Genomic DNA, 18,041 nt, shown 5'->3' with positions numbered 1-18,041 from the left:
AATATATAGAAAAAATTAGCCGGGCATGGTGGCGCATGCCTGTAGTCCCAGCTACTCGGGAGGCTGAGGCAGTAGCTCGCTTGAGCCCAGGAGTTTGAGGTTGCTGTGAGCTAGGCTGACGCCACGGCACTCACTCTAGCCAGGGCAACAGAGTGAGACTTTGTCTCAAAGAAAAAAAGCTAATGAAAACTAAACCGAGATACCATTATACAACCACCGGAAGGACTAAAATTAAAAATACTCACAGTATCAAGTGTCAGTGAGAAAGTGAAGCAACTTCACCAGCTTCACTCTTAGAAGTTGGTGGGAGTTATGACTCAAGGGATGTCATTTAAAAAAAAAAAAAAAAGAAGTTGGTGGGAGTGCAAATTGGTTCAGCCACTTTGGAAAACTACTTCTTGTATCTAGTAAATATGCATGATCCAGCAATTCCACAACTAGATGTATACCGAGGGAATTGAGTGCTTATGTCGAAGACACGAACAAGAATGTTCACAGCAACTGTACTTACGAAAGCTGAAAACACCCAAAATGTCTACCAACAGAAGAATGGATAAATTGGTAAATTATTGTTATACTGAATGCTTGTACAACAGATAACACTCAGAAACAAAAAGTCAAACCTCTGATATATGCAACTAACTGAATGAATCTTAAAGGCATTACGTTGAGCAAAAGAAGCCAGACATAGCATAGCACATACTGTATAATATTAATAACAATTTATAAGAAGTTTAAGAACAAGCCAAAATAACCTAACTTATGGTGACAGAAGTTTGTCACTGCCTACTAAAGCTAAATATTCTCACATACTATGATCAAGCAATTCTATGCCTAGGTATACACCCAATAGAAATTGTGCATATGTGTTCCAAAAGGACACACACATACATGTTCAGAACAGCTTTATTTATAGTAGCCCCAACCTGAAATCAACCCAATTCTCCATCAGTAGAAAAATAAATAAATACATTTTGGTATAGTTATACAATCCAGCTGTATAGACTATGACACAGCAATGAAAATGAATGATAAATAGCTATGTACAATGAAATGAGTGAATTTCACCAACATAATATTGCACAAAATAAGTTAGACAGAAAAGAATGCATACTATGTGATTTTGTTTATATAGAGGTAAAAAAATAAGCAAAAGTAAACTATAGTGCTTAAGAACAAATGCTTGGGTGGTAAAACTATTTTTAAAAAGCAAGGACATGACTGCTCTAAAAGCAGGGTGGTGGGCACTCTGGGGAACAATGGTGATGACTGCAAGAAGTCACAAAGTAGGCTTACGGGTGCCAGCAGAATTCTATTTCTCCATCTGGGTGGCGGTCCCAGGGGTGTATGCTTTGTGATAAATCAGTGAGCTGTGTATTTTATGTGTACTTTTCTGTATGTTATATTTTCCAATAAAAAGTCTAAAAGAAGAATGTATTGTAGACATCTTTTCATGCCAATAAATATAGAGAAAAAGAAGAAAAAAAAAGAAGAAGCTATCTGTCTTGAAATCTGTGAAATCTTGAACACCAAATGCACTTTGAAAGCTTCAGCCTTTGTTGGGTTGCTAGAGGTGCAAGTACATTCATTCCCCTTTGAAATCTAAGACTCTCAAGTTTTGAGAAAATCCAAAGTGTATCTGGCTTTGCAAAACCAAGATCTAATCTAGAATGAAGCTCCAAGTGGGCAAGGAACAGGCCCAGTTTTGTCCATGTGATCTCTGCTGCCTGGCTCTGTGCCTGTCTAGGACACAGTAGAGGCTCAATAGGTACAGGTTGCAAGAACGACTGGCATGGAGTAGATGAGGAAGACCTCATCTGATGTGTGTCATGACGTAAAAGGCTGCCTTCACCATGAGCAGGGCGACATCTTTTGAGTGCAGGTGCCCACAGTTGGGGTGACTGGGCTCTGGGTCGGAGGGATGTGGTCCAGGACAATCTCCTTTGGGGGCTAAGTAGGCCTCTCGTAACATGGTGGCCTGGGAGCAGTGGGCGGTGCGGAGATGGCCGCTAGGGGCGCTGTATGAAGGTGCCTAGCTAATGGGTTTCAGAAGCAGTAACATCTTCATAGGGAACCTGCTTTCAAAGTTTCCCTTCTGTGTTGGTAGTGTCCCTCTCATTAGCTCTAAGACATTGATAGAATTTTCTTAGAAGGTACAGCCTGCCATTAGCTGTGCTGTGAGGCTGAGGTCCATTCTCTGGGTGTGGTGGACACAGTGTGGAGAAGCTATTACCAGGTGGGAAGAGGTCCCCAGTAGAGAGGACCAGGGCGGTGTATGGATTGACAGTGACACCCAACAACTATGCGAATCTATGTGACATGTTAGCCTTCCCTGGCACCCCAGGAATATCCAAGGATGGGAACCTATCAAAGCCTGGCCTTCCTGCTTCTCAAGTTGGAGGTGGCGAAGGAGAGTATCATTATTGGAATATTAAAGGGCATGATGACCCTGAAAGGCTGGGACCTTGGGGATATTTGAGTTACACAGGTGGCACAAGGTATAAACGGATAGAAAATTCCAGACAGACACACAAAATGCATTCAGAAAAAGTGCGTCTGTGCAGTGCTTGGTGTTTCATTTTTAAAGCCCCACTTTGCATAAATTGGCAGAGGCAGAGAAGGACCTGAATTAGGAATCCTTATTTTAAGAAAAAAGGCTGCACCCAATGCTTCTCATTCCCTGATTTCCCTAGAGTAACAAAAACTCCCTGCCACAAAAGCTTGCTTTTCTTTGCACAGTGACTGGCAAGAAGGGAGGAAGGAAGGCAGCTGCAAGCTCTGCTCCCTGCCCCTGGGCTCACCACTCGCCCCCCACCCCTGCCCTCCACAGCCCGCCCCTGTGTAATGCCGAGAGCCCAGAGCTGGTGGTGTTTGAGGAAGGGGCTGCCCCAGGCTGGGAGGGGAAGTCTGGTCCTGTGAAAGCCTCCATGGGAGGGATCTAGTAGACTGTTTCTTCTGCAGGGAGAGGGAGAGAGGGGAAAAGAGAAAAGGAAGAGAAGCTGAGAGAGGAATAAGAAGGGGGTCGGGGAGAAGCAAAAGACAGAGAGCCCAGGGTGGCAGCAAAAGGCTTCTAAGACAGAGGGGGAAAGGCAGAGACAGATGCACAGAAAGGAGGAGGAGTAAAAGAGTCCAAAAGAAGGAGAGGGATGCAAGGAGAGAACGGACAGAGAGGAAGATGAGTGGCCAGCCCGGGAGCGTAGGGCAGTGGGTAGGGCGGTGCCTTCTACGTCCTCTGGCTGAGCAGCAGCTGGTGCACAATGCAGACCCTTTGACCCACAGCCAACCAAACAAAGACCTCAATTATTTTCAAAACCTGAGATCCTCTGGAGCATTACTGCAACAAACTGGGTCACCCCTAGGAGGAGGAGAGGTGGGGGTGGGCGCCCAAGTCTTCCATTATCTGATTGGCCTGTGCTGGGTGTGCGGAAGGTGCTGGTGGGTGTGCGGGGGCTCATGTTCACTTTCGTCCCACTGTGAAAAGCCACCTCCTGAATTCAATATCGAATAAAGCAATCTTAGCAACATGCAGCACAGCATGGCTTCCCTGCACCGTGCACCACCCCAAACCTCTGTTCCAGGGTGAGCAAGCTCAGGTGTGACACAGAATCAGAAGAGGCTAGAAAAGCAAGGGACAGGAGGTCATGTGAAATCAGGCCGTGTCAGCTAGAGCCCAGCTCAGGGCCTGAGAACCACGGTGAGGGGACAGGAAGGAGTCCAGCTCTGCTTTACCTGCCACGCAATCAGGTCCTTGAGGCGGTTCAGCTTGTCCTGGTCCTCAGGGTGGTCCCTGATGTACTCCTCAGTGAAGAAGGCCTGGGGAGGACAGACAGGAATTTGGGGTTCCCCGTTCATTTGGCGTGGACCCCACAACCAATCTCTTTGGCACTGGGAGATTTGATTTGAGAGGAGCAGGGATGAGGTCACAGGCATTTGGATGAGACAACAGTCAGACACCTGTAGGGACGGACGCTGTTGTCTGCCCGGAGGCCCAATCAGCACCCACTAGGAATGGGCTGCAAAGTCCAGAAAAGTAGTCAAATTGGGGTCCCCAGGCCAGCAGCTGCAGCAGCATCACCTGGGAACTTGTTAGAGATGCAAATTCTCTGGCCCCAGCCCAGACCTACCGAATCAGAACCTCTGGGGGTCCGGTAGGGGACCCTGCAGGTGATTCCGATGCACCTTCAAGTGGGAGAACGGTGCTCTGAGGACAAGAGCTCAGTAGGAGTTTCATGCAGTGGGTGTTCCGGCTCCCCTTGGGGCTCCCCTTGCTGCCAGTGAATGTGGCAGCTCCCATCCTTTTCTGGGGCCCATGTCCTCAAGGCGGGCACACACGCGTGCAGGCACAGCTCATCGCGCCTCAGGGCTGAGCAAGAGGCTACCAGCCGTGACTGCGGGGGTGTCTGAGGGCAGCCGGAAGGACTGACTCCGCGATCACAATACCACGGTGTTGTGTTCTTGGGTTCACATCAACGAATAACATAGGAAAGGCAGCAGGAAATTCATCAGGAGATTTATTGCAAAGAGAGTCCATCTTTTCTTTAACGTCTGCTATGGGAAACCCAAGTAAGGACTTTCTATTCTTCAGTGCCAAGGAACCCATGTCTCCCTACTAAGAAACTGGTATTCCCCCTGCCGCCCCACATAACTGATGCTATTTCTCTTTTTGCCATGGATACCAGCAAGCTCAAAAATGAAATCCGTGGCTCAGATATGTGGGGTTTTCTGGAGGGCCATTCTGACCTGGATATGTAGATTACAGTGATCTCCTGGTCTGTCTTTTCACATGTTCTGAGTTTCATTTCTTTCCATTTGTATACATCATTTCAAATCCTTTGTGGAAGGGATGGGTTTATCCAAGTGGCATGTACTTCGATTCGTGGTCCCTGTCCTTTTATGGTCTGGCTCACAGTCTCCTCAGAGCCTTTCCTTCGCAGAGCTGCTGGATCTGCCCGGTGGGCTGTGGGCCCCGTATGAGCCTTGCCCCTGCCTGTCCTAGCACAGGGCGTGGTGACGAGGGCGGAAGGAGATGGCAGCTCAGCCAAGACAAGTGGCTGAAGAAATGCTGGAAGCTCACCATCAAATTGGTGTTAACTGATCAACACATAAGTGCACGTATAAGAATAACATCTATTGGATGTTGGGCGGGGGGAGCGGGGAGGGGGGAGGAGGGAGGAGGGGACGGGTATTTGCATACACAAAGAGTGCAATGCGCACCACCCGAAGAATGGACATATTTGAAACTCGGACTTAGGGGGGGAGGGGGGACAAGAGCAACATACGTAACCTAAACATCTGTACCCCCATAATATGCTGAAATAAAAAAAAAATTAAAAAAAAAAAGAAATGCTGGGAGCTAAATGAGGTCCAACCAAGCTGAGTGTCCCTTTGGGGGACAAGGACAGCCACAGTAGGACCAGCAACATGTAGCTGTGTCTGCTCCCGGGCCCTCCCTCCACTGCTCTGCCCCCTACCAGGCCTGGAGCGAGGAAGCCCTCACCTTCTCATACTTGGCAAAGCCTCCCATGACGGCAGGGTCCACAATGCCGTTCAGGAGCATGGACAGCGGGTTGATGGGGAGGCTCTCGTCGCTCTGGTACTGGTTGATCATCATCAAGATCTTCTCGTTGGCGGTGGACATGGTTTCGATGGCATTCTCCAGAGGACTGATTGTGGTCTGTAGAAAACAAGATCCCCAAGAAGAAAGGGCCTTAGCAAGTTGCTTTAAAGACAGATATAATTATTAGCATTGATTTCACTTGGGGTGGAAATTCAAATGAGGCCATGCTCCCTGGGGAGCTGTAAAAGGATTTTGTTATAATTAGTGAGCTTTGGGGGCTGTCTGTTGTCTGGGGAGAGAAGGGCTGACTTTCTGCTTAGCAAGAAAAACATTCCTCTGGGAGGGCAGAGGCAGAAAGTGTCAGGCACTTGCTGAGGTTTCAGAGGCTGAGTCTGCCCAAGAGAGGATTTTCCCTTCTTATTACCTGGGTGAAACATGCTCCAACTCAATCCTGCAGGTACTGGTTGAGCAGTTACTATGTCGGAGCTATTAATTAGCTGGAGAGATCAGAGCAGCTTGCAATGAAAGCCCCAAGCCCGGCACACAGTAGATCTAAGACTGGTTGTTGTTAGAGGGGTTGCTGTTCTAAGGCAGACTCGGTTTAGTTGGGAAGATAAAACTAAATACCTCTTCAACACCTCTTAGAAAGCAATACAGAGTGCCATCAGATGCTAACTGGCCAAACAGTATAGTTTGCAAGAGAATGAGCTTGGGAGTAAAAACCTGAACTAGAGGTCAGAAAACATTTTCTGTAAAAGGGCCAGATAGTAAATATTTTAGGATTTGTAGGCCAGATGGTCTCTGTTGCAACTACTCAACTCTGTTATTGTAGAGCAAAAGCAGCTACAGGCAATATGTAAATGAATGAGCATGGTTGTTCCAATAAAACTTTCTACAGAAATAAACAGCAGGTGAGATTTGGCCCATGAACCATAGTTTGTTGACCCCTGAACTGAACGAAACCAATTAAAACTGAGTGCAAATATTTTTAAATTTGTTAAGACATGTTTCGTGGCTTAACATATGACCTATCCTGGAGAACGTTCCACGTGCACTTGAGAAGAATGTGTGTTCTGTCCCTGTTAGGTGAAATGTCCTGTATATGTCTGCCAGGCCCATTTGATCTAAAGTGCAAAGTGCAGCATTCCCTTATTGATTTTCTGGCTGGCTGATCACTCCAATATTGAAAGTAGGGTATTGATATCCCTACTATTATTGTGTCGCAATCTATGTCTCCCTTCTGATCTCTTAATGTTTGCTTTGTATGTTTAGGTGCTCCAATGTTGGGTGCATATATATTTACAATTGTTATATCCTCTTGATGAATTGACACTTTTATTACTATATAATGACCTTCTTTGTCTCTTTTTACAGTTTCTTTTTTTTTTACCTAAAGTCTATTTTGTCTGAAGTAAATACAGTTATCCCTTCTCTGTGTTTCACTTGCATGGAATATCTTTTTTTATTCCTTTACTTTCAATCTATGAGTGTCCTTTAAGGTGAGATGAGTCTAATAGGCAGCATATAGTTGAGTCTTGTTTTTCTTTGTCCATTCAGCCACTTTATGCCTTTTGATTGAAGAATTTAATCCATTTACATTCAAAGTAATTATTGACAGGTAAGGACTTACTAGTGCCATTTTGTTGATTGTTTTCTGATTGTTTTGTAGATTCTTTGTTCCTTTCTCCTCTATTACTTCCTTCTCTTGTGGTTTGATGGCTTTCTGTAGTGGTATGCTTTGCATCTTTTCTTTTTATCTTTTGTTTTGTGGTCACCCTGAGGCTTACATAAATCAAATTATAACTGGCTATTTTAACACATCGACTGCCACAGTAGAAAACAAATTTTTTTCCCTGGAGCCACTCTGTTTTATTATGAAAATAGAATAGAAACTTTGTAAACAAAATGATCCTTTCTAATTTAATGAAAATTTGTTATTTTTTATTGTTTTCTGTGTATGAGTTATATGCAACTCATACGGCACTAGAATCAAGTTTTACGCTGCATGCGAATTGAGTTGTATGTGACTCACAACATACTTATTGAATTTGTTTCAGAGAATTGAGTCTGCATATGCACACATAAACACACACATGCATGGACACACACATGCACACATAGTACACACACACACACCCTATACATGCACATGTACACACATATGTGAACGGGAGGGGAATGCTGCTTGCCCTGGCAGGGGCTGCAGTCCATAATCCTACACACTGAAACCCACAATCTAGTATCTGTCAAGTGTGCAGACCAGCCCTGCAGGAGCTTTAAGGGGCCAAAGTCTAGGCTGAGTTGTAAGGAACATCTATCACCACCGCTTGGACTAAGCCCTGCATTGCCCCTGGATTTCAACAATAGCCTGGCATATCTGAAAGACTCAGGCTTTAAGGTGAGTCATTAAAAATGGAAAGAGCTATTGATTGGCTTTCCTCCTCATTTTTGAAGCTATTTTTGGATTCCCAGATCTTTATCCTCATCACAGCTGTCAGGAACAGAGAATGAAAATACCTTTGGCTTCTCACCTAAGGACATTTGTATAGACCAAAAATATACCTCTCAGAGCATGGTTATGGGGTTATACATTTGGTGGAAGGCTTGGATGTCAGAAGCTGGTAACAGGAATAAAAGTAATGATCATGATATTGAAGATGACTCTATTTATCCATTGCCTCCTACATGCCAGCCCATGCTGGGCATGTCACACTCGTGCTCATTTAATTCTTCAACAGCAGGTTAAGTCACATGTCCCTGTGCACACGGTGGCAGAGCTGGAGAGAGAACTTGAGCATTCCTGGTTTTTGCCTGATACCAAACTTGCCATTAACTGGCTGGTGGGACCCAGTCAAGCCCTCAAATCTCTGGTCTCTTTCCTAAGCTGAGCCTCAGTTTCTTAGTTGGCAGTGTAGGTATAATAGCCCTTGCTGAGCTTGCTGTGAAGGGAAAATGAATTATTAGGGGAAAGTGCTTTGGAAAAAAATGTACAAGTGTGTGTGCATTTGGGGGCAAGGGGAGGCATCGGACAAAGGAGGAAGTGATCGCAACCCCTGACAATTAGGTGGAGTTTCATATTTTTCAAAGGCATTTCACCATATTGCCTTCTTAAATCTTCCCAGGAATCCTATGAGCTGCACAGGAAAGGAGCTGTTATTACTCAGATTTCTGCCTCAGATTGCTTTGGCAGTTCAAGTCCCATCTCTGGGCCTCAGTTTCCTCATATGCAAAATAGTACAGCTGGACAAGAACCAAGAAGAACCAGACAAAAACTGGAGGACTGCAGAGGTCTAGCATTTACCTAGCACATTGATTCTCACTTTTAAAAATTAACTCAGTGGGGGAGGGGGCTGCTACTGAAGTTTGCCACAGCCCCCACTGCTCCCTGATGTCTTGATGTGACTATTTCATACATTTTACCTTATCATACTGGGCTCTGAAGGTATTTAAATTTATAGCATTGGGACTAAAAGACCCCTAGGATCCCTTTCGGCCTGAAATTCCGTAGTTTTGCAATCATTATTTACAGAGATACACAGTGCTTGTCCAACATATCACACAGCTTGTTGATGACCATGTTGAGTCTGGATCTCTGACCCCTGGATCAGTGGCTCCTTGCAAAGACCACATTTCTGAGAGCCAAGAACAAGAAATGAATCCTCAATGAGTAGAACGTACACTTACAGCCAATCAGAAAATACCTCTCTATACAAAAAATACTGTAGTCATGACAATTTATGAAAGAAATAACTGAGAATGAGATGTAAATTCATGGAACACAAACACAAATGCTTGGAAATCGAGTCATGTAGCAGGGCATTAAACTTTCGTGTCTGAGACATCCTGAAATTCTTGGTAACTCATGTGAGGGAAGCTATCAAAGATAAATTCACTCTGGTTAACATTTTGAATGATTTCCCAACCCTTCTATCGAAGGTATCAGGGTGAAGGAACAAGTAAAAAATGTTGACTATTTCTTTCCTAACTTCAGAATTGTGAGTTCATAAAATAAGGTGACCAGTTCAGACATTATGGGTGGCTGCATATTGATTGATTGATTTACTTATGTATTTTTCATTAACATCTATTATGGGTCTAGGACTATTCTTAGCACTTGGAGGAATGGCAGGAATAAAATAGACAAAAATCTCTGTCTTTTTGGAATTTATATTCTAGTGTAGCTTATGGTCCAACAATTATATTTACTATTCTATTAATTAATATTAAGAATAGACAAATAGGAAAATTATGTAGTCTACCAAGAGATAATAAGAGATTTGAGGAGAAATATAGTAGGACAGTTTAGCAGGAATGGCTGAAGGAGAAGAGGCGCCTTGCTGAGCACGACCAGGGGACGGGGCTCAGCCAGGGCTGGGGGCAGAGGCTACAGATCGATAGAAAGTTTCTGACTCCTTACCTTGAAAACCTTGAAATTAACGTACCTACAGGATTTTGTGAGAATAACTGGGATAATGCTATAAAGCCTTTGACCCAGTGCCTGGGACACTCGTTAAAATTTTTCATGCGCCAGCATGTCCCATACACCAAGGGCACAGATACTTTCTTCCTTTCCAGGGTACTACTTGCTGGGGTGGGCTGGGGACACTCTGATGAAGAAGAGAATGTGTCCAGGCCAGGTGCCTGATATGGAAGGTTAAAGCCAAACCCTATCTCTTTTACTAACCTTGAACAACCCACTAATTCACTCTCTACCCCAGTTCCCTCATCTGTAAAATAAGGAGAATAGTAAGATCTACCTCACAGGGTCATTAAGGGGTTTAAAGGAGACCATACATGTGAACAGTTTAGCCCACACTCAAAACAATGCTTGTTGCTGTCATCACCATTGTTATGTTTTTCCAAGGTCTAGGCAATGCCTATGAAAAGGAGTGCTACTGAGCTACTGAATTCTCTGAAAATGAGGGGGGCATTGAGGGCTGGAGTGAGATGGTCTCAATGCTGATTACACAGTAGCTTGAAAAAGTGAGTCAGACAACATCCCTTCTCTTCTCATGGCCCTGTCTCACTCAGTGGAAAAGCCAAAGTCCGTATGGTGGTCTATTAGGTCCTATGTGATGTGGTATCAGACTACTCACCTTCACTTCTTTGGATCTGGACATAAGCATGTTCTGGCCCCAGGGCCTTTGCACTTTCTGTTCCCTCTGATGGAAGGTCCCTCTCTTCGATGCCTGCATGGACCCCTTCCTCACTTCCTCCAGGCCTTTACTCAAAAGCCATTTTGTGGGAAAGCTTTCCCTGACCACCCTATTTAAAATATCAATCCTCATCTACCACCTTTCTGTTTTATTTTCTCTATTATGGTTATCACCATCTGGCATATTATTATTTACTTTGACTGTATAGTCTGTCTCTCCCACTAGAATGTGAGCTCCACTGCAGAAACTCCCATTCTTAGAATAGTGCCTGACATGCATTAGGTATTCATTAAATATTTTTTGAATGAATAAATAAATAAGACAGCCTGAATATGTCCTCATTTATAAACTTTCCCCACAACCATGCTGGCCCTTCCCTTGTATCTTGGGAACTACAAGATCCTTTGCTGTCTTGAGCACACAGAGACCTTCAGGTATGCTGAGAAGCAAAGTAACCATCTGCACAAGGGAGTTCAAACATTGGGATTCTAGCCAAAACTCTGGCTCTGTGTGATTTCTCCTCCCTGAGCCTCAGTTTATCCAACTATAAAATAGATTCATAGTGGGATACTGCACAGGTGCTCCCCAAGGGGTTACTGGGATGGAAGGAGTATGAGGGGTGATCGAGTAGATGCAGTTCCAGGCCCTCTGCCATGCCCACCCCCGCTATAGAGGCTCCCCATTCATCAGCTTTTTTACTGGATGGAAAGTTTCATTTGCAGGGAATAGAAAAGTTATCTGATGCTTAAAAAAAATCTGAAAGTGGCTACATTGGATGCTGCCTTGGATCTCTTCCTGCACTGGAGTTCTGGGACTCCCACAGTAGCTTCAAATAAAAACATGTCCCCTTTGTAAAGTGGCCTCCCGAGGCCGGCTGTGCCCTGCCCATCAGAGGCAGAGAGGCCTGCCACGAATTTCCCAGACTCACCTGGGACATGTGCACCACCTCGAACCAGCGCAGGATCCCCGGAAGCTTGTACGCAGTCATGAAGGAGGTTCTCTCAATCCACATCGACTGTCCGTGGGCAGCGGGGGCAAGGGCGGGAAAGCAACACACTTATGAAAGCTGGGTACCAGAGAAGCTTGGCAGAAACCCAGCCAGGCCCCCAGGCCTTTCATCCGCCGAAAGCAGAATAAATATTGTAAGACCCAGCAACACACTCTCACCTCACCCTTAAGATTCTTTCCCAACATGAAGTTTAAGCTCTCCTCGGACTTAGGCCAAGTACATTTTAACCTGGGTTTATTAACAGTCTGAATTTTTAGGCAACATTGAATGTGTCCTTTTGCATTTTCTAGGGGTAGGGTCCATGTTGTTCATTAGATTCTCAAAGGGGCAGTGACCCCCAAAATATTAAGAATAAAGACTGAGAGGGACATGGAGCCATGTCCTCATTCCAGCCTTGGCCCTTGGGAATAGAAGACAGGTCCTACTGGGAAACACACACATAGGGGATGAGCCCTCAGGGGACAGTGATGACTGAGTTGCTGTGGCTTCTTATTGGTGTCTGCTGGAAGGATCGACTTCAACACCCCCTTCTTAGCCTGAGCGTTTCTACCTGCTGGAAAGGCCTGCGTGCCCTGTGGTGAAAAAGATGTATCTGACACGAGGCCCAGGTTCCATCTTAAAAGAGAAAAGGCTTAAGAAATGAGAAAACAAACCCAGTGGAAGAGACTATGAAATAGGTGTCACTGTATCCATGGGTTAGTTTTATGTTCTTTGGCTTTCAATCAAATTCCTTCCCACTCTGGGGCTGGCAGATGCACCCTCTGGTTGCTCAAGGTGGCCCAGGGGAATGAACAAGGGTAGGGGAGATACTCACAGCAAACTCATTCTCGGGGTCTACGGTCCCCCTGCGCACAGGCCGGGAGTAGTGGAATCTTTGCACGTGGTTGGATTTGTAAAAGCTGAAAGACAAGAATAGGCGGAGGCTCCTGGTAGCTGTGCCTGGCTGCTGACATCCGACCTGACCCTGCACTGTCCAGGGAGGCTCATTACAGTAAACTGGAGGTCTGGCAGAGTCCTTGGGGTAGCATTTAAAATCAGGATCTATGTTCTAGGCTCCATAAGAGTGACTCTTGCACAGGCTTTCCTAGCAAGGCAATTTAGAAGGTAGACTGGACTTACACCCTCACAAGAACATAGCATCCCTGAAGTATCTAAGCAACTGGAATTTGAGCATTAATGCAGATAGGATAGCCTAGGTCATCATTTCCTGTGACTCCAACAAAGGAGCTAAACAGACCTCACGTCTGAGCCTAATGTCCCAGGGGTGTCCTCAAAGGATTTCTTTAGTTGTCACAGCCATCCCCCCAAATCAGTCTTCCAGAATCCCTAGCGAGGTTCTAACATCGGGGCCGGCAGACGCTGTGCTAGCTGCTTAGTTGTCGTCCCCTGCCCATGGTGCCCGACCCAGATGGTGAGGGGAGGCTGCGACCCAAGTGGAACTAGACCTGCTCGCCCGTGGCACTGGTGTGAGGCTGCTGGGAGCGGCTGCCTCTCCCGAAGGAAAAGGCCATTCCTCCCCCTTCTTCTGACTGCTCCACCCAGAGGCGTGGACTTATTCTAAGACACTTAAGGTGCTCTATGGAGTACAGGGGCATTGGAGGGTGGACTGGGCAGCTGGGAGGGATGCAGCCTGTGTCCCCCAGAGTCCCCACCTTGTGGCCTCACCAGTGACCTCGCGAGCTGATATAGAACAGATGGACACCTGCCTTCACTCTGCTTCCTCAATGTCCCTTCATCAGAGCCCGAACACACGCACTGTCAACGTACAACCTTCACAACTGCTGAAAAGATGTTTCTTTGGGAGCACATGCTCAGCATGACCAAGGCCCCCCCGTCCCCACTCTGTCTGTCACCTGCCCAGCCACACCCTCTGGCTGCAGGTTCCTCGGGGACACTCCGGGATCAACCTGAGCTCTCCTCATCCAGTTCAGTGACTCCCCTGGACACTGCTGGAGCATTCGCTGTGCTGCAGCCAAGCCAGAACCTGTCCCTCCCACCCATCTCTGCTTCAGCCTTGCCAGGGGTAGCGCCTACCTAATTGGGGGTGATTCTTCTCCCAAGAGGTAAAGGGGGGACAAACTGGCTGAGATAGAGAGGGGACTAGAGGGCACTGGGGCTGTCCTGAGACCAGAGGAATGGTTTTCTTCCTAACTTGTCTTCCCAGTGTGCTATGGGTCTTACTTTATAATCTGGTCAGGCACCGGCTTATTCTTCAACCTGGGGTGTTCATCCAAGACTGGCTGGACAGTGAAACACTGGATGTCTGCAATCCCTGAAGTTAAGGACTTAGAACACATCCGTTGGCTGCAGGGACAGCTCCACGCCTAGCAGGTCCCAGCTGAGACCTTCCAGGCCAGCCCTTCTTTTTATTGCACGATCAAGCTCAGTTTGCTGGCTGCCGACTAGGTACTAATGACCAGTGGTGTGCAGTCACCAAGGTCCTTGTCAGAGCTGTCTGTCACCTGCAACTCTATTCCAGGGCTCAGCTCCTGTTAACGTAGTTGGCTAGTGGTGGCTCTTAATTACCATTCTCATTGCTATATTATCATCAGTAATGATACCATCTAATAAATTTATAGCTCTCAATCCATTGCAGAACACATCTCCCCGTGGCCTGATTTAATCTCTCCATTTTCACTGAGTGGCATTATTAATCTAAATTGTCCCCATGGAGGTCAGAAAAGTGAGGCAACCTGTTGAAGGTCACACAGCTTATAAGAACAGATTGGGGTTTGTATTTAGTTCTTTTAACCCTAAGCTCAGAATTCTTTTACTCTAGACTCTCCACTAAGAGGTGGTCCTCTGACCAGCATCACCTGAGAGCTGCTGAGTCAGACCCTCGGGTGATTCACATGCAGGCTGACGTTGGAGAAACACCACTTTGTAACATGTAAATAAATGCCATTTTGCACTCCGACTCTAACAAAAGTTTAAAATCATCTGCTGCAGCAGGATTGTAAGGAGCCACATCCAGGCTCAGTGGGAAAGAGCTCTGTGATCAATTAGTGATGGCTGCCATGGGCACAGATAGTGGAGAGGCACTGTGTGGGCCAGACCCTTGTCATGCCTCTTCTAGACCTGTCTTTATGCATTCATTCATTCATTAAGCAGACAATATGGCAAACCAAATGAACAAAGTCAGTGGTCACTGGTCCTACCCCTGACCCCTGCTTCCCTTTCCCTACCTTCCATTTCTTCTTTACCCATATCTCTCATTTAGGTATTCAAGTTCTTTCCTCCCTCTATTCTGCCTGATGACCACCCCCATAACTCCAAAAAATCATCTCCTGGGCATGACACATCTGCAGACTAAGGAATCAAGAACTCCTCTTGCTGGCTTTCAAAGCCGGGCTGATACGGTTATAAGCCACTTTCCCACCATTAATTATCTCTGGATATCCAACAGATCCTACTACTCCCTTTGCTTGGAACATTTCCCTCACCACCATCTCTCCCTTGTGAACCCTTTGGGTAGATGTCAAGTACCACAGTCCATAAAAACTACCTTCACCCCCAACAGGAGTTGTTTTCCTTCCTTTGGCCCCCACAGCACTTTGTCGGCTTCTCTCCGGGTCAGCTCTCCAGCTCCCTGTCATCTCTCTCCCTCCCCTGCCCTCCCCTTGACCCACCCCCGCCCAGATCGTGAGCTTTCCCATGGCAGAGGCTATAGTTCCTTCACATATAAGAAATGGCCAAAACCTAATCCCAAATTAAATTTAATTCCTTCTCTCTCTAATCAACCTTCTCTCTGCTAAGGTATTAGGGATTTCATTGTTTTGGGGTAAATCCCAATGGAAGTGTTTCTATGATCGTCAGGAAAACCCTTTTCTTTCTCAAGCCACATGGCCAGCAGCCTACTCTGGGAAGATCATTCTGGATTAAGTCTAGGGCAGGAGTTGGCAAACTATGACCCTCAGGTCATATCTGGCTCACTGCCTGTTTTTGCGTTGCCCACAAGCTAAGAATAGTTTTCATATATTCAAATGGTTAGGAGAAAAATAGTATTTTGTGACATATGAAAATGATATAAAGTTCAAATTTCAGTGCCCATAAAGCAAAGCCATGCCCATGCACTTATGTGGCATCAGTGGCTGCTCTCCCACTACCAAAGCAGAGTCGAGTACTTGTGACAGAGACCACGTGGCCCACAAAGATTAAAATATTTCCTATCTGGTCCCTAACAGAAAAGTTTGCTAATCCTTGTTCTGGAGGAAGTTCTAGGTCATGTCTACTGATTGAAGGCCAAGGTCATGACCATTGGCTTTGGTCCCAGAGGAGACTCCAAACCTGTCCTGGGGAAGCTGGTGACACCAGTACTCTCAAGTCGTGCCCAGCAGGATGCCTGGCTAGACTCTCACACCACGTGCTGAGTCTATGCATGGAATTGTGGCTACGGATGTCTGGGTGACGATAGACTCCCTACAAAGAGACCTTTGCTTTTAATTGTCTTGCCCTATTTGGATACCCAAGAAGACATAAGATCTGTCAGCTGCCCAAACTGCTTGACAGCCTTTTAATAAGTAAAGGCAAGAGAACAGAGTATTAAGAACTCAAGATTTTGGCAAAAAGCAGGCCTGAGTTCAAATCCCAGTTCCACCATTTCCTAGCTGTGACTGTGTGCAAGCTGCTTAAATTCTTTGAACCTTAGTTTTGTTGGCAAAATGCAGAGAGCAATAATATCCAACTTGTAGGATTATTATGAGGACAAAATGAAACAAGGCATGTAAAATGCCTAGTACATGGTAAACGGTTAATAAAGAGCATTCTGTTCATCAGCCTTTAGGAACGACGACGGTGTGCTAGAACACAGGTTTGGACACAGACAGATCTTGGGGTTCGAGCACTAACTCTATCACTAATTAGCTTTGTAACCTTAGGTGAACCACTTTACATCTCTGCCCCCCATATTCCTACTCTACGCAACAGGGAAAATGAACACCCCCTTACAGGGTTTTACGGGGTTTGAGGAAATAATGGTCTCAGTCCCACGAATAGGACATTTAGCAAATGTCAGCCCTTCCCCTTTTCTCTTGCATCTGGTTCTTGAAGGAAAGAAAAGAGGCCTAAATAGGGCAATACGGCCCAGTCACACATGTCCCCTCCCTCACCACAAGTTAAAAGGCCACGGAGCTGTTCAACACCAGGACGTCCACTTCAAAGGGCCTTGGTACTCGTCTCGTACTAATCTCACCTGTAACCAAACTCAGGTTTGTAAGCAGCCAAGCCCACCACCAGTTGCATTTGCTCCTGCTCATAACCGCAGCGGAGGAGGCGTGAAGGGCAGGCAAGCACGATGAAAAGGGCACAGGTGCATATTTATCACCCCAGCGAAAAACACTTGGATTAAGGTTCAGCAGACTTCGCAGGCCAGCCATGCAACCTGTCAACCCCGTTTTAACAGCTGTAACTTAATTTGTGCTAACGGGGCAATGCAGGGAGCCAGACTGGGTGACCGCTCTCCTCGGCTCAGCAGACGGCCTCGCCTTGCATTTCCACGTGCTCCTGGCCACAGCGCGTCCTGCCTGCTGCCCCGCGCCAGCTCCTGGCCCCAGAACACCACATGTTGCTGCATCGGTGTCCATCAGCACGACACCCCACCCAACCTCACTGGCGTTATCTTGTGTGACCACAGTAGTGCTCTGTGACCCCTAAGTAAGCTGGTTCCTTTCTGCCACCCTCCTCCCTTCCTTTCTCTATTTATCTATCTCTCTTTCTTTGTTCCTTCTTTTTCTGGCTTGTTTTCTTTTTCTTTCTATCAATCAACAAATATTTACTGAGCGTCACTTTGAACCAAGCGCTGTGGGAGACGGGTGGGGGGTATCACTGCAGGGAACACTGCAGAGCAAGTGTCTTCCCTCGCGGAGCGGACGTCCTAGCTCCCATTCCCGCGCCTTTAACAAGCACAAAAGACAATGACAAATGGAGATCAATTCTCTAAAGAAAACAAACAGGGTTTTAGATAACAGGGTCATGAAGAGTCCAGAAAAGGCCACGTTAGACATTATAAAGGCCACGGAAGGCCTCTTGCAGGAGGTAGCACTGAGCAAGGATGTGACGGGCAAAAGAGCCAGCCGTCTCAGGATGCAGGAAGGGCATCCCAGGCAGAGGGAACATAGACTATGAAGGCCCAAAGGTGGACACAAGCTGGGCGTGTTTACAGAACAGAAACAAGGCCAGTGTGGTCAGCGAGACACGAGAAAGAGAAGGAAGAGTTGGGGCAATGACGTTGGACAGGTGGACAGGGGTTAGACCACGGACAGACTTGCAGGCCTCACTCAGGAGTTTGATCTTATTATACCAGCAGTGTGGTGCCATCTCA

General features: G+C 46.3%; 1 protein-coding gene across 1 annotated transcript in view; it reads right to left on the bottom strand.

Annotated features, from left to right (window-relative positions):
* The window catches only part of DOCK2 (dedicator of cytokinesis 2), a 397,813-nt gene that overhangs the window by 9,942 nt on the left and 369,830 nt on the right, over nucleotides 1–18,041 (bottom strand). Inside the window, exons 42-46 of the mRNA XM_012649685.1 lie at nucleotides 13,904–13,985; nucleotides 12,537–12,621; nucleotides 11,642–11,728; nucleotides 5,498–5,674; nucleotides 3,730–3,813 (exon numbers count right to left, since the gene is read on the bottom strand). Coding sequence (XP_012505139.1) covers nucleotides 3,730–3,813; nucleotides 5,498–5,674; nucleotides 11,642–11,728; nucleotides 12,537–12,621; nucleotides 13,904–13,985 — 515 coding nt within the window. The remainder of the gene's footprint in view (nucleotides 1–3,729; nucleotides 3,814–5,497; nucleotides 5,675–11,641; nucleotides 11,729–12,536; nucleotides 12,622–13,903; nucleotides 13,986–18,041) is intronic.

Source organism: Propithecus coquereli, unplaced genomic scaffold (genome assembly GCF_000956105.1).
Source record: "Propithecus coquereli isolate 6110/MARCELLA unplaced genomic scaffold, Pcoq_1.0 Scaffold301, whole genome shotgun sequence".
Lineage (NCBI taxonomy): Eukaryota > Metazoa > Chordata > Mammalia > Primates > Indriidae > Propithecus > Propithecus coquereli.
Note: the sequence above shows the minus strand (reverse complement) of the source record. Positions and strands in the feature narration are given on the sequence as shown.